Raw genomic sequence first — 22,271 nt, 5'->3', positions numbered from 1 at the left:
ATAAATTGGAACTTTTCTATATTTCTTCTGCCTCATTCCTGTTTCTCCTGGTTTTAAAGCCTCAGGAAGGCAGCTGAATCCCTGTTGAATAATAGATCACAGAGAGCAAAGCTGGATGCAGCCGGCCACGCTACTTTTGTATCAGTCGGCTTGTCCGGCACAAAGCCTCTGCAGCCACAACTTCAAACACTCGCTTTCATCAATCCTCACACTTTCACCCAGGCCAAATATTTATGCATATGCTGATTTATATAAGTGATATGCTTGCTGTTTGTGTTCTTGGCTTGTTAAAAGCAGCATAAATGTTATGCAAAACTCAAATGCATGAAAGGTTAAGCTGGGAAATGAGTTTTAAGATTTCGTGAGCTTAGAATTATACAGTTCTATCTCCGTTTAGGGTAGTTCTGAGAAATTGAGCATTAAAGGTTTTACATCCCATCTGTTTTGGGAGATGGAACCTTTCTATTTTATTAATAACTACTGACAATTTTTTTTTTTTGTACAAAAATAACACCACACCGGCATTAATAAACACCTAATGGATAAGATTATGTCAAAAACTCAATTTCGACCGAAATTGGAGATAGAACCGTATAATTCTAAGCTCACGATTTGCACATAGTAGCAGTTTCTGAATTATAATATGACTTATGAGACATTTACACAAGAAGTCTAATTATTAAAGCAGGATTTCATGCAGCCAATCACGGATCACCACACCCGCTTGCATCACAGTGTTCTTTATTTACAAAACAGCCTGAGGTAAATGACCAGCTATCAGTCTGGCAAGAAAAGACCCTGTGCACATCTTAAAACCAGACAGTATATCATATTCATTCATGTGGCATTTGACGGATTATGATCCATTGAAATACAGTATGAGAATTTCTCTAAAATAGACACGTTGAGGCTCCAAGTATGATATATGAACATTGTGTGTTATAGCTAATAAAATATAAAAGCTGTTTTTGGCCTTCTTTTTAACGGTATGAATATAAATTCTCTTTTGAAATGTCGAATCATAATAAATGCAAAAATAGTTACATTTCATTTTAATAAGGCAGACAAACTGAACTGAATGAGCATAATCTGAATGTGTGCACACCGATAAACATTAGTAGCAAGACTGGAACACAACCCGAGAGTTTAGCTCTCATTTAAAGCAGAAAGTTGCTTTTGTCAAATCAACATGCATTTCATGGCATTCGTAATGCATTTGGAAAAAAAAACAATACATTTCACTTACTAAATTTCAACATGTAAGAAAAGTAAACACTGTAACTCCCATGCCAACAACAGATGTCTGTTTTGCATGCAACAAATTCAGGTTTTTAGTATTGTGACAATTGACTTTGGTTCGGAATCAACCATCAAGGATGTATCCATGATAGCTGGCTTAAAACAGACAATTTATTCACATTCATTCTGGATAATCTTGTGTTTGCCATGTGAACAGTTGGTATGCAATCGTGCAAAACAATGTTCAAACTGTACATACAGTATATACTGTATTTTTATTTTTTTTGCAGTGAAAGTTTTAGTAATGTAGCTATAATATTTTATGATTGACAGGTACGTTAAACAATTTGTATGTAGAGCTGTTCAATATAAAATTTTAACACAATCAGCATTTGTAACAGTGGTTCCATGCAAGACAACACCAACAAAAATCACAGTGATATTAATTTATACATTCATCAAATCATTTCTCAGTTTCTGTATCTCAAGCATTAGAATAGTAGCAACTATTTTTTATATTAATGTAGTTCCAAGTTTTGTAAAACCAAACTCGTAACTTGCAATATAGCAGCACAGACTTGTTGGACAACATCTGAGCATTTATATTCTGACATTCAATTTTTTTCTGTGCACCTGAATTTTCAGTTTTGTCACATATGCCATTATACATTTTTTCTTAGACAAAATCTTAAAAAAAATGGGTTCTTAATAAACATTTTCTTTTTAAAACCATGTAGTCCTTTTTAAATTGTGCTGTAAGTGCCTGAATTAAAGGGGTCCACACAAAAACGAAAATTCTGTCAGCATTTGCTCACCCTCATGTTGTTCCCAACCTGGTCTTTCTTTCCTTTGTGGAACACAAAAGAAGCATGATGTAAAATCAAACAGTTTTGATTATGTATTTTATGTCAATACAATTGAAGTCAATGGGAGCCGAAACTGGTTACCAACATTCTTCAAAAAAATCTTCTTTTATGTTCCACAGAAGAAAGAAAAGTCATTCAAGTTTGGAACAACATGGTGTGACTTTGGGGTGACTAAATTATGACAGATTTTTTTTGGGTGGACTATCCCTTTAATTTCAATAGAAATACTGTCAGTCTCAAAGCAACCCATATAAAAAAGGAAAAAAAAGTTGGTTAACATGTTTCTTTTGTGTGTAAACATAGTAAAGATGTCAAAGTGGGCCGTCCTTTAATTGCCACATCACGCCTCTTATTTGCAATTGGCTACTGGAGTATGATCTGGCTCCACACAGTGGGTGGAGTCTTTGCTCTGATTGGTTGCTTCTGGCTCGTGGGCGGAGTCTTCGCTCTGATTGGTTGCTTCTGGCTCGTGGGCGGAGTCTTCGCTCTGATTGGTTGCTTCTGGCTCGTGGGCGGAGTCTTCGCTCTGAGAGGATTGTGTCTCTCCTGCCTTCAGACTGGAGATACACTCAGAGGCTCTCCGTGTTTGCTGATAGGACAGACAAAGCTCCTCCCACTTCTTTCGGTTGGCATCAATTCCATCTGCCATCGGTTGAAGCTTCCTATTCAACTTCACAAGAGCCTGTAAAATACATTATCATCAGTCTATAAAATTTAATTAGCTGAGTCATTTGATTTATTTACTTAACTGTTACCTCATATAGTGGCTTACAAATGCCATCAATCCATTCCACCTGAAGCACAGGAAGTTCATCTTTACGATTACGATCAAAAATGGCCTGAACACAAAATACAATTTGAAATTTAAACAATCGATTGAAAAATCAGCCAATTTTAGAGATATCTGTTGGTTAAAGAATACGTACAGCTGGTGTCAGCTTCAGCTCTGATCTCTCCCTGTCACCCTGTTCAAAGAATTCACTGGTCACTAGTTCAGCAACCTGGAATTAGAAACATAGAGACATCACATTATTTTAATGTACACTATGGTAATATCCCAACAAACGTTTTTCTATGTTCTATGTTTTCAGAGAATACACACAACAGTAATTTTCTGACCCTATTGAAAAAGTTTTCACAAATTTATATTTTTTAAATAAATAAATAATTATGTCTGTATCTATCTATCTATCTATCTATCTTACGCAATATTGCTTCTGAAATAAATGGATCATGTTTTAAGGTCTGTCTAACCTGTTTCGAGATCTCCCATGGTCGAGTCACTGCACCCAAGTCACAGGCAGTCATCAGCATAGACCTGGTATGTTTAAATATAAAGACCATTTATAGCAGCTCCTGGTATTTCTGTTATTAATTTTGAAAGTTGCAGTCGCTCACCTGAACATGTCCCTATGTTCGTCATTACTCCAACTGAACTGTTCAGAGAGAACACACTCAAAGAACGTGGTTCTTCTTCTTTTATGTCCAATGGAAAACAAAGATCCACAAAAAAAAAAAAATTTAAGCTTCTTTCACTGCAATCAGGTTAATTTTATTCAATGTTCCTTATGGTGAAGATCTAGGCTTTTAGGATCTGAACAAAAGCCACAAAAGGGGCTTAATATAACCTCTTCTGCCCCTTTCAAAGGGCGCCTCTCTGTGGCCTAAACATGAATTACATGCACCTGCTAAAATATTTACAGCTGTATGAAGCTAAAGACTGCTACCCCTTTTAATAAATTTTTAAACAAATATCCCACTTTAGTTGACACTTTGACTTACTTGAAGTACAAGGTGAGATCTGTGGACAGAATGGCCTGTTTCAGTATCTGCATCATGTTGCTGTACTCTTTGGAGCATAGATTCGCAAAAATGTTGTGACCCTGTTGAAGTTTAGATGTTAACAAAACAATTAGAAAACAATGACCAAGTTGTCAGAGTTGTTATTTGCAATAGTAGGGAGAGAGTGGGGCAAGATGTGTAATCTGGTAAACTGTGTCACCCGCTTATAGAGCAAATAAATAACAATGGAAGGAAGGAGCAACATTTCATTTTTCCATAAAATCTTTAGACAATTTTTTTTTTTAAAACAGGAGACATTTTTTTTTCATATGCATCAGGTTTTTAGTATGATATAGTGAACATTTGAGGCTCACACTCATGGAGGAAAAAACTGTTTGGTGAAGTTGCTGATATTTATATGGCGAAATAGATGAAATTCTGATATCTTGCCTTGCACTGTAAAAAAAAGTAGCTGCCTTACATTTTTAAGTACAATCAACTTGGATGTTTAAGTAATTTCAACTTAAATTACATTAATCTAAATTAGTTAAATCTTGTATAACGTATAAAAGAAAGTTCAAAATTGCTTAACTTATTTTGATGAGTTAAAGCAATGTGAAAACACATATTGTCATAACTTATTTATCATATAATTTTTTACAGTCTAATGTAAATCTATGAGATCTTTACAACATCATAACAGACTACTTAATGTATATAAATATTAGTTGTTACATGTCTCCCAATAATGTCTTAGTAAGATATTTAAATGCTTAGTTTCATATCAAAGCTTTGTCGTTTTCTGTACATTTATGATTGAGAGATGTACAGATAAATGTTCCATAAATCTTGATGTATCATATTTGATACTCACATTTTATCATGTTTTCCTGAAAATTATGTATGGATAATCAAGTAAACCTAAGTTGCTTCAGTCCAGTAAATGTTGATCTTGAAATATTACTAACAATAAAAAGAATTTTATTAAAATCAGTAAAAATATATTTTAGAATTATACTAAAATGTATTTTACTTGCTAAATATAGTATAAAAAATATAAACTGTCAATAAGAGGAAAGGCATGTCGTAGATATGTTTCGATCATGTTGATATTGGTAATTTAGAGTCCTTCATAATTTGCACATTAAATATATGTATATACAGTAGGTTTTACAGGGTTAAGTAGAATTTGGCACAGCTTACCCCACTCTCTTAAGGTCTAAGTGAAGTTTGAGGAAAGGACATCCCTCGTTCCAAGTTCTATTACTCATACAAAGCCCTGTCTTTTCCTCTGAAATACAGCCAACCACGAAACCAGGAATCACACCCCTGAGTATCATTCACAAATAGTGCGTCTCCAAAGTTCTCTACGCTTGTTCAGTCTCTGTGATAGAAAGCAATTTCTTTCTCTCTTTGCTTCAGTGCAGCTGACCCAAGAGGGGAATCTCCTTAGCACAGTTAATTGGTGTTGGTTAAAAAAGCTCAATGGACGTCTACAGGAAATCGATACAGAGCTTGCTCATGATTAAACAGCTCAGAGCTAAATAAGCCACTTAATCAAACACTGACAGCCATTTGCATTATTTCCATCCACTGAGACATGCAAATGTGGACAGGGGTGAAATGGATCATTTCTGCAAATCCATTACAAGAGAGGTGTGAGATGGACACAGTATTAGTCCATTGCTTTGACAATATTTTTTTTTTTATCCTCATAAAAATGCAATTCAGTGTTTTATTTTGCTCCTGTTCACACCGACCTGACCAGACAGCCAGAGTTCACGTCATTTAAACATTACTCACCTCACTCTGCAGGATCATGACAGCATGGTTGAAATGATGATGCTCAAGTGTGGCAGATGTTCCGTACAGCAGCGCCAGTGCTGACCCAGACCTTTGGGATCACAACAGAGATAAGCTACAGTACAGTAAGAATATTATGTTGTTGTACAAACATCCTGAACACACTAAATAGAGCTAATTTCTTATTTACGAATAAGGACTGCACTACAAAATATGTATATATATTTTCTTAATTACCATTGCATCTTGTTTGTTTTTTTTAAAGAAATTCATATTTTATCCTGCAAAGACATTAAATTGATCAAAAGTAACAGTAAAGTCTTTTTACATTGTTACAAAAAATTATATTTCAAATACGTGTTGTTTTTCTTTTGAACTTTTTATTCATCAAAGAATCCTGAAAAAATGTATCACGGTTTCCACAAAAATAATCAGCAACTTTTTTTAACATTGACAATAATAAAAAATGTTTCCTTTTGTCTAGGATCATGTGACACTGAAGCCTGTAGTAATGATGCTGAAAATTCACCTTGTTTTAACAATGTAAAGATATTTTTACTATCAATAAAAAAAAATCAATAAAAATACTGGAGACATACGGGTAACACTTTTTTCGATTGTCCACTTTAGATATTGTACTAACTATAAGTAACTTTTCAACTGCATGTCAACTAACTCTCATTAGAGTATAAGTAGATTATATGCTTAATATCTGACAACACTTTATATTGATGCTCCACCAATAAACATTCTACTGACTATAAGTAAATTTGCAACTACATTTCAATTTATTCTAACCCGAACCCTAACCCAACACTCTACTAATACTCTAGTTATAGTTAGTTGACGTGTAGTTGCAAAGTTACTTGTAGTTCGTAGTGTCTAAAGTGGACCATAGAAATAAAGTGTAATCGACATATGAAAACAATGCGAAATGCAAATTAAATGCAACTATCCATAAACATGGATAATTAGAATAGCATAATAAAAAAAATTCTTTAAAAGGGAGTAGAAAAAAACTCCTATATATTTTTTTGTTGATTTTAAAGGCAGTGCAGCTAATTAACCATTGTGTTATGTTGCGGGTCAATTTGACCCGTTTCGATTTTCTAGTTGTTGGAAATACTAGTTAACCTTTGTTTTTTTTCTTGATATTTTGTGACTTTTTCTCATTTATCATGATGAACATGCTGCAAAGTTTCAACATGCTGATGTGTTTTGACATATACAAACAAAATTACTGTTACGTTCGTGATGTTCGCGGGTCAATTTGACCCATCATAGACAGACATTATTTAACAGAATTATTTGCAAATTACAGATGAAAATCTTTGTCAGACACAGATAGTAAAATAAGCTCTCATTTCAATATTCAAGATATCTAAAATACCTAGCTTTTAACCAAAACTTTCATGTAGCATTTATTTGATGTATGTTTTTGTTATTTTTGGTTTCTCACTTCCCTGTGAGTGAATAATGAAACTAGGGAACTAGGTCTTAGGAAACTAGGGAAAGTTAACTTAGGAAAATGAAAAATTTTCATTATACAGCAATTTTTTTTTGTTCAGTTACGATGTTCAAAGCATAAAATGTAAAAAAAAAAAAAAAAAAAAAAAAAAGTAAAAAAATAATTATATGCAACATTTATTTTCCAATTTTGTCAAAACAGAACTGTTTTTAAAAAATGGTTTAAAACATTTTCATAAATCATATTTTCAGATATAATATTTTTGTAATGTTTGACAAATGTTGATATTAAAAGTTTACAATTTGTATCTAAATCTTTGTTGTTTTTCATAGTGTGATTTTTGAGGAATTGTATTGAATCCAACTAGGGTCAGTACGGGGAGTAAGGGGAGTACACAGAAATCGAACAGAACACAAGGGTTAAAATCCACAGTATTGGGACAATTCTGTCAGTTATTAGAAGATAGTAATATTAGGCAAATGCCAATATTGACAGTTAGCATGACATGCCCCATCCTTGAACACCATGAACAACTTTATTTTTACATGACAAACAATTTTGATGCTTTGTTGGGTGTGATTTGATCCCAGTGTAAAATCTGGGTTAAACCAGCCGAGAACCACTGATGACAGTACATTGACAGACGTACATTGACAGACTGTTGACTCACTTTGCCTGAAAGGCGTTATTTGTGCCACGATGGTCCAGGTCATGGCAGAAACACCCAACCATTAGTGCGAGAGTCTCGGTGTCTGTCAGCACCTCCTGTAACCCAGCGGTCTGAAATCCACAACAGAGAAATCCACTCTAAAAAATGCTGGGTTGGTTTAACCCAAATTTAGGTCAAATATGGACAAACCCAAACGTGTGGTTAAAAAAGTAATTTAAAAATTTAACCCAAATGCATGGTTTGTCCATACTTGACCCAAATTTGGTTTAAAACAACCCAGCATTTTTTAAGAGTGCAATGCGGTCAACCCAGTAACACAAACACTCAAATTCATATATTAAATTATGGCTTGAAAGATCATTATTAATTTAAACTATGTGCATTTACATCATTTACCTCAGAAAATCATTAGAGGAATAGTTCACCCAAAAATAAAAACCCTATCATCATTTACTGACACTCATGTTGTTACAAACTCGTATGACTTTCTTTTTTTCTGTTACTGAAGCTGTTTATCTATTACCTAGGATAAAACATTACAAAAGTAATTTACTTTATACAATATTACAAATTATAATAGCTTTGAGAATTCAAGTTATGAGTCATGAAAGTGTATTCTTTTTAAGCACACTGGTAATGGCCTACAAGTAAGACCTTTATTAAATATATACTTTTAATATTTGAAGTACACTACAAGTCCACATTAAATACTATTTCTGTCATGACAGTCATGATCACCATTCTTTTTCATTGTATAGAAAAGAGCTGCTTAGACTTTCTACTATTTTTGTATTCCCACGGAATTCCAGATTTCGACCGATCTGTAAATTAGTAAATGAGGACTTTTTGTTTATGCGTGAACTATCAAATCCCATATTATCAGTCCAGAAGGCCACTTCGATCAGCATCCGAGCTTGGTGACTTACGGTAATCATAACAAACATGCACTGCGAGACGTTGAAGGCATGCCTCCAGTTGTGGTAGGCTACGGTGCGGTAGTTCTTCCTCACGGTAAGCAGCCAGCGGCACAGCACCTGAGCAGGAAAACAAAGGAGTATTCACTCACCGTACAGTAGCTGCAGACCCCCCGGTGTTCCAGGAACCAGCCTGCAGCACAGTATCTCACCGATCTATAACCCAGCGATCCACCCTCAACACATATGTAAGCAGCATTTCACTCTTCCAGTCAGTAGGACTGGCGTTTTGCCCCCTTTCTCATAATGATTGCCTCACCTCATAATCAATTTTGAATTTCTGCACGACACCAAGCTCCAAAAACATCCGCAGGGAGGCAGTGATCATGGCGTCGTTGTCCAGAGAAAAGTCATTAAAGTGGAACTCATCGATCCCGAGCTCACTGCTTAGGGGAATCTTAGCAGCCTGAGAGAGGAGAGGGGACAATCTCAACGACTCCGATAGCAAGGCAATTAAACACCAGAGCAGAACCTGGTCCACTGAGGGCTCAAACAGAAAGAGTGTATTACACTCTGCCATTTCAATTATTAATACTTTGGCTCTCTCAAGTAGGACCCACCAACTATGAATTTCTTGGAACACAGGGGTCTGAGATGTTTTTTTACTCATCTATCTCGCTAATGTATGAGTTTAATTTGAAGTTTTCATATTGTCTCTCTCTGTAGAAAAGTTTTAAACATTCTATTTTCTACTGATCTGTGAATCTTGTGCCGGCCCTTTAAGGGTGTGCAACACTACAGAATCTTATCATGCTGTAGAGATAATACTGCACAGGTCAAACAATACAGTAAGTTGGATATTTTTGATATTCAATTCAAATGTCCATAACAGGCATTGCAGTGTATTGCCAATGTAATTTCTACTGTTTACAATGAATCTGATATGTTTACAACAGATATTGAATAAACAAATTTTAAAATGATCAAATACAAATTATAAAAGTTAAACAATTATTTTAGAATTCAATATTATACTTGAAATTGACACAACCATTTAAAAGTTTGGGGTCGGTACAAATTGTTTTGTTGTAGTTTTTGAAAAAAGTCTCTTATGCTCACCAAGGCTGCATTTATTTGTTTAAATATATACAGTAAAACAGTATAATGACCTAATCATCTAATATGCTGATTTGCTGCTCAGAAACATTTATTATTATTATCAATGTTAAAAACAGTTGTGCTACTTGATTTTTTTTGTTTTTTTTTTTTGTTCAGGATTCTTTGATGAATAGAAACATACTTTATTTGAAATGGAAATCTTTTTGGAACATAAATGTTTTTACTGTCACTTTTGATCAATTTGCATCCACGATAACATCAAAACCTTTCTTTTAGATATAAATAATGAATTTAAAACATTAGTATAATTTCAGTGCACCTAGTTAGTATGGACTTAATTACCATATTTTATCTCTAGTTTGACGAGACTTACTTTCAGTCGATCAACCTCTGCCTTAGAGCATGTAGCATGATAAGACAGCATCTGGGAAAAGACATAAACAACAATACACTATGCATACAAAGTCTTTTTTAATACCCACACAGATTGTAACCACACCATCTGATCTTGTGAGATTGATATGCAGGCAGAATTGTAGCTGTTATGTTTATGAGCAGCTTAAAACAGAACAAGAAAATACCAACAAAATATTAGTGTTACACTTTATTTTAAGGTGATGTACTTGCATTGTACTTACTCAAATAAGTACTGAGTAATATGATTTAAACATGTAGCCTACTTACTAGAGTTACGGTTAGGGTTTGGTTTAGGGTTAGTTGTAATCATGCATCATATACTGTTATTAGTAAGTACATGTAGTAACGTAACTATGTCACCTTAAAATAAAGTGTTACCGATATTACTCACATCTAGAGCCACAGACTGCTTGGCCCAAGTCTTCTTCACCTGGTTATACATCATTGTGTTGTTAATCCCCAGGCCACAGAAAATAACAAATGCCTGTGAGGATCAACGGACATGAAAATTATTACTCGTGTATGATTTATGAAAGCATCAGTAGTAGAAGTATGGCTCTAATTCGCTTATAAAATATTGATTGGTCATTTTATTCCAACATAAAAAATTCTAACAAAGTCACACCTCAAATAACCTCTGATCTGCATCATTAAATGTCTTCCTGTCCAAGCGATTCAGAATCTGGGCAACACCTAATGAAAGCAAGAAGTTATTCTAGTTGTTGTTCTTTTGGGGTTGTGTACAATGAAGCATTTGCGTAGGGAAACTCGCCAATAATCTGATGTGTCCGATTCCAGATGGGAACGCATAAAACTGATCTGATATGAAAACCAGAAGCCTGGTCCGCCTGTGTAAGAAACACATTACTCGCATGATACAACTGACACCATGTGAATAGACGAATCAAACTTTTGTGTGGGCCAAGCTATCAAAACGAGTCTGCTCACCTCAGCATCAAAGCGGGGATCCTGACAGACGTCACTAATGTTAACGGGCAGTCCGGTTGATGCTACCAACTCAGCGATGCTGTTATTGATTAGCCAATCCGAACAAGACACCTTCTCCATGCTGACTTTGTCAAATGCACACACATACACACAAACACACATACTAAGCATGGTATACATTAAAGTCACCATGAAATCAAAATGGACAATTCAATTTTTTTTTTTACAGAATGTTGCAGTGTTTATTATAAAATATTAATTTGCACTCATAATCTTTAACCAAAAACATTAACCTCCCTTCCCCTTTGAAACTGCATCTGGCCTCTTGATGTACTATGTCTAGAAGGAGGGTGGGACTTTTGCCGCCTTCACATGCTATCGGAAATTTCCGACTCGCCACTTCTGAAGTTGCGATTATGAGCTTGTCGCATTCAAGTGCTTTGTTTTCGGAAAGAACAGGAATCATGGAGAACATCAGGTTTATTTTTGCTTATTTATTGGGTAACTCTTAGTAAAGCCTAGATGATGTTTACAATCCCATTCATTTACGACAATATAAACATTCACCGTGCTATAGATCTAGATCAAGGATGGGCAACTTCGGTCCTGGAGGGCCAATGTCCTGCAGAGTTTAGCTCCAACCCTGACAAAAACTCTTTTCAAGTAATCCTGAAAACATTGATTAGCTTGTTCAGGTCTGTTTAATTAGGGTTGGAGCTAAACTCTGCAGGACAGTGGCCCTCCAGGACCGAAGTTGCCCATCCCTGATCTAGATAGTCAGCATGCTGACAAATCTGGAATTTTGGTCAAATACAGGCTATTTTCGCTGTGTACAAAACATACAATATGCTTCAAATTATTATTTTATGGCACGCCCAACTCGGGAACATGGGTATCAAAATTATCCCCGAGCTTCCTTCTGGTAAATGCGACTTGAGAGGGCATTTGTGTTAGGGCTGGATGATTAATCGAAAAATAATCGAAACCGAAATTCAGAGCCTAGAACCGAAGTAATTTTACCCTGTAGGTTATTTCGGTTTTTTAATCCTATTAATATTTCCGCCCACTGTGTGTTAATGTACTGTCCCCTTAAAACATATTACCGCGTGTGTAGTCACGTAACTCCGCCCCGTCCAGTCTGCGACATTGAAGCAACATGAGCCCCTTTCACACAGCGCGTTGATCCCGGGAAATTGCCAGATCAAACACCTTCTGTGAACGCAAACACGACCCGGGATTGATGCCAGGTTGGGGACATAGTAACATTGGCGTGTTCAGTCCCGGAACGCGCGCTGTGTGAACAAAAGCCGTAATGAATGCCGTGTCGTAATGATGGCGCTAAGCCGGGATCGTTCGCCAGCGTGAAACGGTTCGTAATGCGCTAGTTTATGATCGATTCAGAGAAAAAAAATGCACAAGCGTGGTTTCTCGAGAGAAATCGCAGCTCATAAGCAAACTATAGACGCCGCTGGGACATGTCACGTGTCTTTGCGGGTTGTGTGTGTCTGTGTGAACGCACTCTCTTGATTCCGGAAAATCACTGGCAGTGTGCATGAACCAAAGTCAAACGAACCCGGGTCAAATCCCGGGCTACTTTATCCGTGTATTTTCCGGAATCTCTGTGTGAAAGGGAACTCAAACACTGAGTCAACTCAGCAACAGGAGCCGCTTGTACCAAAGAAACACGCGAAAAAAGAGAGAGACTGACAAACGCCCAACAACACGTGCCTCCACTCCACAAAGCAGGTTTCGATAAAAAAATTTTCACAAATGCTACACAATATGAAAAGGATTCGTTTTTTTAGTTTTATACAAGTTATATTTTACTTTTAAGATGGCAATATTTACAATAATTTATTTTGTTTACAAAAAGAACTATTTTCTACATTTTTAGGAAACTTTCTTTTTACATTAAAACTTAATTACTTTTTTATAAGACGTTTTTATTTCAAGCATTGTATGCTTTGTTTGATTCAATTGTTTAATAAGTAAGCATTAAAATCTATCTGTGTGTTTCCTTATTTTAGAATCACAAAGATAGGATTATGCATTCTTTCATTAAAAAAAAATAACCGTGAATATTTACAGTATAAGCCTTGCCAGTGACACATGAGAAATAATTTATTTTAAATAATCGTTCAATAATCGTAATCGAGGTAACTTGTTCGATTAATCGCGGTTATGATTTTAGCCAAAATCGTCCAGCCCTAATTTATGTCCAAGTTTTAACTACGAAACTCATATTTATGATAATTCTGATAGCACATTAAGGCAGCATTAATATCCTCCACAAATGACTATAACAGACTTTTAAATATGCCTCCATTTAGTTCTTCCTAACTTCTTATGATCCAATCAATCCCCAAGGACGAAATCAAGTCCCACCCTCCTTCCAGAAGACGTTTCACTCCGATATACATCACAATAGGTAGGAAAAAACTATCGCAACTTCCGTTTAATGCCGACTTTAATTGACATGCCGCCCACATTACATACACTATAAACACACATTTAACAGGATATTATATTATTAATAGTCCTGTTATTCTCACCTGATGTCATGATCGACGCTGCACAGCGGAGACATAAGCTCAAATGTCTGGGAGAACTTTACTACCTGAGAACACAGTAAAAAAAAAACAATGCTACAATGCTAGTGTCATGAAACAGAAGGATTTACACAGGTAAAGTAATCAACAGGTTTATTCGCAGAAGTATGTGATAGGGTACTTTTTCTCGACGGAAAAACTTTATGAAAAACGTTTTTTTCAATATGCAGGCACTGAGCATAATCTTTTATCCCTATTCTCTTTAATTCTATGTAAACTCTGGACTATCAGATTGTTCCTTTAAGAAGTCACGCTATAGAGCGCTGAAGTGAAGTAGCCTATTTTTGTAGGCCAACCTATAAGTTAGCATTTCCCTGACCAATAAATATGATTATTTTATGAACACAATTTTAATGAATTTTGAAGCCTAAATACAATTGGCACAAGTAAAAAGCTAAACGTAAGCTATAAATGATCTACACCACGGTCGCATGACTTCAACTTCACAACCACTAAGCTTCCGACAACTCTTTCTATCTTTACTTAAAAAACATTTTCTCTGGAAGTTTGAGTTAGAATAGTTTGCAGGGGCGTGTCGATAGATAGAACAAGGTTGTAAAGGCGAACTAGTGAGTAGATGAGTTTTACTGTTCAGTGTGATGACTTTAAAGGGTTAGTTCACCCAAAAATGAAAATTATGTCATTAATGACTCGCCCTCATGTCGTTCCAAGCCTGTAAGACCTCTGTTCATCTTCGGAACACAGTTTAAGATATTTTAGATTTAGTCCGAGAGTTTTCTGTCCCTCCATTGAAAATCTATGTGCGGTATACTCTCCTTGTCCAGAAAGGCAATAAAGACATCATCAAAGTAGTCCACGTGACCTCAGTGGGTTAGTTAGAATCTTTTGAAGCATCGAAAATACATTTTGTTCCAAAAATAACAAAAACGATGACTTTATTCTGCATTGTATTCTCTTCCGGTTCTGTTGTCAATCCGCGTTCACGAGGCCAGTGACGCTGCTGACATAAGACGCTGCTGACGTGTTATCTGGTGCGTCCGTGTATTCGGGTTCAAATAAATATGTCTGGTTAAAAAAAATGCAAGTCTTCCCCTGTGTCGAAATCCTTAGATATGTTTGCAAATATTGTTTTGTTTACAGCGTGCGTCTCCCTCAGACTGTAAACGAAGCTCGGGCGCACCAGATAACACGTCAGCTCGTCTTACGTCAGCCGAGTCATGAACGCGGATTGACAAAAGAACCGGAAGAGAATACAATGCTGAATAAAGTCGTTTTTTTTGTTATTTTTGGAACAAAATGTATTTTCGATGCTTCAAAAAATTCGAACTAACCCACTGAGGTCACATGGACTACTTTGATGATGTCTTTATTGCCTTTCTGGACAAGGACAGTATACCGTACATAGATTTTCAATGGAGGGACAAAAAGTTCTCGGACTGAATCTAAAATATCTTAAACTGTGTTCCGAAGATGAACGGAGGTCTTACGGGCTTGGACCGACATGAGGGTCATTAATGACATAATTTTCATTTTTGGGTGAACTAACCCTTTAATGTCACCGAGAACCTCATTTAGCGGTTTGTTAGCAATCGCCTTTTTCAAAACAAGAAAAAGCTTTAAAAAACACAAGAGGGAATTACTGATGTCATAGAGTAAATTGTGAAAGTATCTTGAGCTTGTATTAACCAGAGACCTAATTTCAGGCATTTAACCCAATACCTATTCAAAAACCCAGTGACTTTGGGACGATGAAACCGAAAGTGCTAAAATGCTAACTCTTTTCCAGGTTTTGGCCAACAAAAATATGTCATTCCTGCAGCACTCCACTGTCATTAAATTACTAATTAAGAAAGTTTAAAAAAAGCTGTATTTTAAATAAATGTAATATAAATAGAATCAATAATTTAATTAAAAATTACATTAACATTTGCTAAATTGAAATGGAATGGAATTGAGTTACATAAAAATTTGCTTTTCGTTTTGTCGCACTCCCACTTTAAGCCCCGCCCACAGCCACATTCACAACCACATATAAATTTTGACTGCAAAATACAGATAATAGCTTGGCTGCACACTCCTACTTGATAAATCATTTATGTCCATAGCACAAGCAGAATAATTTACGTGCCACATTTCAATGCTTATGTGAAAAAAAAACTAAGAAAGCAATACTGATGTTCTCTTTAGCAAGAGCAAGAGCATAGAAATAAAGGCTTATGTGAAGACCAATGAAAGGATGCCTAGATTAATTAGTCAAGAAAGGTGGAATGTATAAAGAAAAAGAAGTAATAAAGATAGACCCAAATCATGACAGAAAAGAGAAAAGGGGGACTGAAAGTGATCTCACAGGGGAGTGGATGTCTTCTAGCAGAAGCACAGAGCAGCGCTCACACTGCAGTAACGTCAGCGCACGCTGCATGATCTTTCTCACAATCTTCTCCAGGTCCGTCTGCTCCTCAAACAGATCATTCACCACCTCCAGCAGCGCCTTGAGAAACAACAGCAGCAGCTCCAAATGTATTCAGAAAACACAGGCCTTTAAGCTTTACACAGGATTATTAAATATTTGAAACCGTGCGAGGATTGCATGCAATCTAACAAGCTACACTGTCTGAGAGGTCAAGAAATCTGGAGGCAGATTTTGAATCATTCTGAAGAGTTTTATTCAGCAACATTTCTGCAGATCTTGACTTACCCTGCTCCTCTCATACTCCTTGCGGGATTCGGAGAAGAGTTTGGCGTTGGAGATCGATATTCCGCAGAATGGTAGATACATTTGCAGGACCTGTAGAGAGAAGTTTGATGCTTTCAAAGCTTCAGTCAGATTGATGCGTGACGTTGAGATATTGAGAGGGGGGAAAAGAACTGGAGGCATCACATCAGTTCTGCTTCTTTGTATGTCTAGGGCATTTATAACAGCACAGCATGCTGTATGCTTTCAGTGCTGCTTGGCATAAATAATTCTAAAGAGAATTTCTGTGCTATTAATTACTATCTATATAGATGTTTTGAAGCAGCGATGAAAGTAAAGTAATGAGATGAACGGGTACATACTGATTTGTGCCTAGAGACTGCAGTACTGGATCTATATTTTGTATTGATTCTGAGGTATATGCCATTTACATGTGCTGATTCAGTCAATGCCAATAATGACCTCTGTTCACAGCTTAAAGTGTTAGTTATCCCCCCAAAAGAATTTAATCAATTACTCACCCTCATGTTGTTCCAAACACGCAAGACTTTCATTCATCTTCGAAACACAAATTAAATGAAATCCGAGAGATTTCTTTCCCTCTGTTGACAGTCAACTACTACTTTTTTTCGCTTCAAAAAAGTTCATAAAGAGTTCGTAAAATTCATCCATATCAATCGAGCGGTTCAGTTCAAGTTTTCTGAAGAGCCTGGATCGCTTTATATGTTGAATAGATTGAATATACAGTTTTATTCACATTTAACAAAGCTCATTGGGTCTTGCAAAAGCTCAATAGTGCTGCGCAACACGAGAATGAACCTCATTGGTTGTCGCACTTCAAGCGAATATGTTTGAGCTTCTTTTTATCATAACTAATGTGTGTTGATGAACTTTTATATGTGAATAAAAGCCTTAATTCAATCTGATCATCATATAAAGCGATCGTGTCTCTTCAGAAAATTTGGATTAGACCACTCACTTTATATGGATTCGTTTTACGATCTCTTTATGAACTTTTTAAATCAGTGTCAGTTGCGGTAGCTGGGACAGAAAGCTCTCAGATTTCATTAAAAAGATCTTCATTTGTGTTCCAAAGATGAATGAAAGTCTTACGGGTTTATTGGAACCACATGAGGGTCAGTAATTGATGACAGAATTAAAATGTTTGCGTGAACTATCCCTTTAATTTGAGTGTGAGCAATTTTATGAAATTCAGAGAGCAACAGAGTATCAGATCTATAGCTTTGATTTATGGAGATGCTTAGTACAATGACCACAGGGTGTCTAAGGTTATGAATATAAAGAATAAGTCTTATCATATAAATAACTAATTTTCTAAATCTACAACTACTCCAGCATGGCAGGATATTCGTTAATTGTTAATTCATAGATCTCTTTCGATTTAGCACAGTAATTATCACTCACACTCTAGAGTTTCATTACCAGCTAAAGTTTGGGCGCTATAGTAATAGGCATCAGGAGAATGAAATAGGCTATAAATCCAGTAGTTGGAACCTATCTTTAGAATATAATATTAGCATGAAGCCAAGTGAAACGGAGAATAGAGCTTACCTTCTCATTGTCCTCAGTGAATGGAGTTCCGCTGGGGTTCTTGTTGATGGCCTGCACAACACCAATGACTTCACCGTCACTGTTATGGATGGCCATGCACAGAATGGACTGAGTCTTATAGCCAGTCAGCTTGTCGATTTCATCACTGAACCGATGGTCCTACACAATACACAAGAGGCACAGCACTCTTAGAAAAAAGGGTTTATATAGAACCATAGGATTTTTGATTCAATTGTAAAGAACTTTTTAAGCCAGAAAAGGTTCTAAGGAGAAATGTCTCACATGATTGCATGATACTTTCTTTTTAATTGATGATTTCATTTTTCCTAGTGATAAAGTATGTTTACAAGCTGCTTAATTCATAAACTTTTATCGAAAATAAAAGTTAATTAAAAAAAAATTAATTAATTAGAACAATCCATAAAATTATCCCATGATGGAAACCCCTTAAAGTTTCTATCCACCATTTTTTCATGCAAGAGCGGATGCAGGTGTGTTGGCATTTGGAAATTGAATGTGTCTGGCTTCCGGTGTCATTCGCTTCCAGTTATTTTTAGCTGTATAAAACAGCTTGTTATGCTGCTTGATATTGCAAACGGGTATTTCTTATCATATTATTTTAATGTATTGTTGTAATTATAAACACACTGGTTTGTTGAGCAAATTGTTCTACCATTTACTGCACTTACTTCCACATTACAAAATAAGATGTGTATGTATATATATATATAAAGCACCTGACAGAACCCTTTAACGTTCTATATAGAAACTTTCCTTCGAAGGGGCCATTTTACACTTTTTTCAACTAAAAACTAAAAAAATTGTATGTGTTGTGGACGTTCATTTTACACGTGTTCATTTACACGGCGTTTTGGGGGCCTAAAAATGCAAACTTTCAAACTTTCGGGTTTCAAAGTGCAAGTTTTTGAAAAAGATAGCGTTATCATCTACAATCTAAACTACAAAAACATGAATTTGTGAAGACATTGATGTCATGCGTATGCATATTACACGTTCAGTCTATAGGCCCCTAGTGTTTCTTTACAAAGTGACATCGCCAACTACTGGCCTGGCAGCAGAATACACCATTTTTAGTCGTTTTTCGCGGATTTCTTTGAAAGGGGATCGTTTTGACAACATTGTCGACTGTACGCAGAAAAATGCAAAGGGAAAATTTTTTAGGTTTTAGTACATTGTTATCATGTAAACGTACCCTAAGGGTGTATTATTATAGAAAATTATTTAGCAGAATATTTGCTGATAATTGGGATGCATTTTCATTTATTATTGATTGATTATGTCATTTTTAATGACTATGTTTGCTAAATTGCAAAAAAGAAAAAAAAAATTTCTTTCATTTCCAACTACAATAACAGACTTTACGTAATTCAAATCTAGCACAAGATGATTTGGGAAAATAATTGTTCCAGCTTCACTCTTGACTTTATAGCAATGAGGAAGAGGAAAAACTATGTGTTGTCTTTCAGATCAATCTTTTAGCATATTTTGCTTTTTGTGAACAAACTGCTTTTATTTCCACCAACCTTTAAGTAAAAAGTATGCAATTCCAACGGACTGCGATAGTGGCACACTCATTGCACTGTATTAATGGATCTCCTCTGACTTATACTGGGGAAGGCTTGCCTGTGGCCATGATATAATGATGTGTACGCACAACTGGTAGCATGTATTTGAAGATGGGGAAACAGTGTACTCTGTAATTGCAATTTCTTCACATGAAGATTTGAGGTTCTTGAATCTTTTGTCATAATCAAAATAATCAGACAGCAATTCCAAGCCTTGGCTGCAGAAACTGTAGAAATCGGAAATTTGCACACCTAACATAAGTCTATTCTATCCCCATATTAAAATTGTATATTTTTTCTGTAGCAGTTGGGTAAACAAGAGAATACAAAACTGCACAGATTTACATGCAGGCAACATGGAGATTTTACCTGAAAGATTGAACTTGGGGTAGGCTGTTACAATACATGTCTTTTAAATGTTGGCCAAAACAATTATTTGATATTTATGTCTCACCTCTTGTACTAGCTTAAGGCCTAGGCTGTTTAATGGCAGTTCAATAATGTGTATTGATTGAACTGTGGTTTGAACTGTGGAAATGGCCAATAGTTTTCTTGTAGACAAGACCTACTATATATATATATATACACATATTTATGTTTATAAAGATGAAAATTCTGGCCCGATATCGAAAACCTAAAATTCTAGATGCTCTTGGCCGAAAACCGAAACCAAAAATGGTTGTTGTTTTTTTAAATTAGCTTACTTTTGTATTATTGTAATACAAGCCAATATATACAGGTATTAATATGTATTAATATAATTTTGGTTAAGATCAAATACAGTAATTACAAGCATAGATATACAGTATAACAAAGTAAAAATAAAGTAAGTTCTATTCACGTACAGACATGTAATAATTTGGCCTAAATGTAAATAGCACTATGTTCACTGTATAAATTAAATATAGATTAATTCTTGTTAAAGCTGTTTTGTTGTTTGATTAACATTAATGACTTAGCAGCAGGTATTTATGGGTTAATGTCACAATAAGACCTCATGCATGGATCCATAATGATACACATCTGATTTCTTTCTCAACTCTTTACGTTCACTTTTGTCATAACCGACTGTGTTTACGAGAATATTTGCAGAGACTGGCATTTTGACACTGCGTACCAAACTAATCTGTGTACACAACCTTCCGGTGTGTGCGGCTATGCTGTGCCTGTGTGCACAGATAACAGTGCGCAAGTACCGAAATTTAGCAATTAATCCACAAAACACATCCATGCCGAACCGTGGGGGCTGGTCCGTACGGATCACGGATCAACTAGGATCCTTTTAATCCCTAGCATAGCGCGGAATATTGCAAGTAGGTATAACTACAGACTAAAGATCTCCAAAATGGGGCTTGCACTCCAAAACTGTCCAGAACCTCCAAAAGGGGGCGGGTCTCCAAGTGCAAAGTCTTGATTGGCTCTGGCTTCATCCTATTGTCTTTGACTTATAATTAAAATTCAGTTATCTGCATGATTTACAAAAAATTGTGATGTATTTCTAGACATACGTTTATAATAAAGTCAAAAAATCTGACCGCAGTCACTGGAGTATACTGTTGTTATGGTTACCTCTGGCTAACTCGACTTCTATTAGTTAGTGTCTGGCGACAATCAAAAAAAATACGCTCCGTGACTAACTAGTAGCCTACTAAACCCTCAACCTTTTATTGTTGAAATTCTCTGTATTATTAGTTGCAATTCTACCTCGTATGCGTTCGGGATGTTGACGGTTTCTCCGTGTTCTGCAACATAACCTATGATGCCTTTTCCCCACGGAACCTGCACCTCGTTTGAGTCCAAAGTGCTCGAAGAGGGTCGCACCGTGGTACCCGAGTGCACATCAAAAAACTTGGACACGAGTGTCCTCTTGTGAGACGGTCCCTCCACTAGGAAAAGCGAACACCTGTCTGCGTTTACCATGATGCACACATTGATAAGAATCTTGTAACTGAGGTTCGTCATGTCAAGTTCGTTAGAAATGTCCTTAACCAGCTCGAGGAAGAACTCCCTCTCGTTGGACTCTTTGAGTCGGTATTTGTAGTCAATGGCGCTGGAGGCATATTTAGGCACGTTGACTCGGGACTCGAGGAGCGCGCTCAAGATGTGAGCTGTGGTCGGTGGTAACGAGCTGGCTTTCCTCAAGAGCGCGCGCCGTCGCATACTTGACTGGGACTCGTTGGCCGTGAGACTGACGTGCTCGTCGTAGGTCCGGTGTGCAGTCATCGCTTTGGACCGGGCGAAGTTCCTGCGGAGCTCCATGTGGGACGATCTGCGCTTCAGTCCGTCAGGGTTCGTGGGCCAGAATGGGTCTCTCGCGACCCCGCGTTTCTCCTCCACCGGAGACGTTTTGGACGGCTGATGCTCTTTGATCCACCGGCTCAGGGTGTCACATTTTCCCTTTCTGACGAGATATTCCTCAAAAAGCTCTGGGTGGCAATCCAAAAACGCCTCCACGTCAGAAAAATCAAAAGTTGTCATGTCTATAGCCAAAAATGCCACAGCCAAAAGTGATCTGAAATCGCCCAGTAACGCTCAGCTCACTGTACTGCCGCACACACTTCACACATCCCTCTGTCATATCACTGTTCTCCAGCCTTCCTCTTCGCGCCGGTCTTTTATGAAGCT

General features: G+C 36.5%; 1 protein-coding gene across 1 annotated transcript; it reads right to left on the bottom strand.

The window, feature by feature from the left end:
• Positions 1 to 724: 724 nt before the first annotated feature.
• On the bottom strand, positions 725 to 22,271 carry pde11al (phosphodiesterase 11a, like). The gene is made up of 20 exons (XM_077209101.1): positions 21,351 to 22,271; positions 18,061 to 18,219; positions 16,492 to 16,581; positions 16,144 to 16,284; positions 13,779 to 13,843; positions 11,227 to 11,347; positions 11,051 to 11,126; positions 10,904 to 10,971; positions 10,670 to 10,762; positions 10,235 to 10,285; positions 9,062 to 9,208; positions 8,755 to 8,862; positions 7,829 to 7,938; positions 5,691 to 5,781; positions 3,888 to 3,988; positions 3,504 to 3,581; positions 3,360 to 3,423; positions 3,032 to 3,106; positions 2,861 to 2,944; positions 725 to 2,787 (listed from the first exon to the last, which is right to left on the bottom strand). Exons 1-20 carry the CDS (start codon positions 22,122 to 22,124, stop codon positions 2,455 to 2,457), a joined length of 2,829 nt encoding a protein of 942 aa, XP_077065216.1. The 5' UTR covers positions 22,125 to 22,271; the 3' UTR covers positions 725 to 2,454.

Source organism: Siphateles boraxobius, unplaced genomic scaffold (genome assembly GCF_051911475.1).
Source record: "Siphateles boraxobius isolate OS27281-9 unplaced genomic scaffold, OSU_SipBor_1 12, whole genome shotgun sequence".
Lineage (NCBI taxonomy): Eukaryota > Metazoa > Chordata > Actinopteri > Cypriniformes > Leuciscidae > Siphateles > Siphateles boraxobius.
The sequence above is the reverse complement of the archived record's forward strand: the minus strand, read 5'-3'. Positions and strand labels throughout refer to the sequence as shown.

Coding starts and splice junctions, on each gene's coding strand:
- pde11al (XM_077209101.1), bottom strand. CDS start 22,124: ATGACAACTTTTGATTTTTCTGACGTGGAGGCGTTTTTGGATTGCCAC. Junction 9,209..10,234: donor CAGAGGTTGATCGACTGAAA/GTAAGTCTCGTC, acceptor CTCCTCTCTCAG/GCTGCTAAGATTCCCCTAAG. Junction 7,939..8,754: donor GCATGTTTGTTATGATTACC/GTAAGTCACCAA, acceptor TGTGGATTTCAG/ACCGCTGGGTTACAGGAGGT.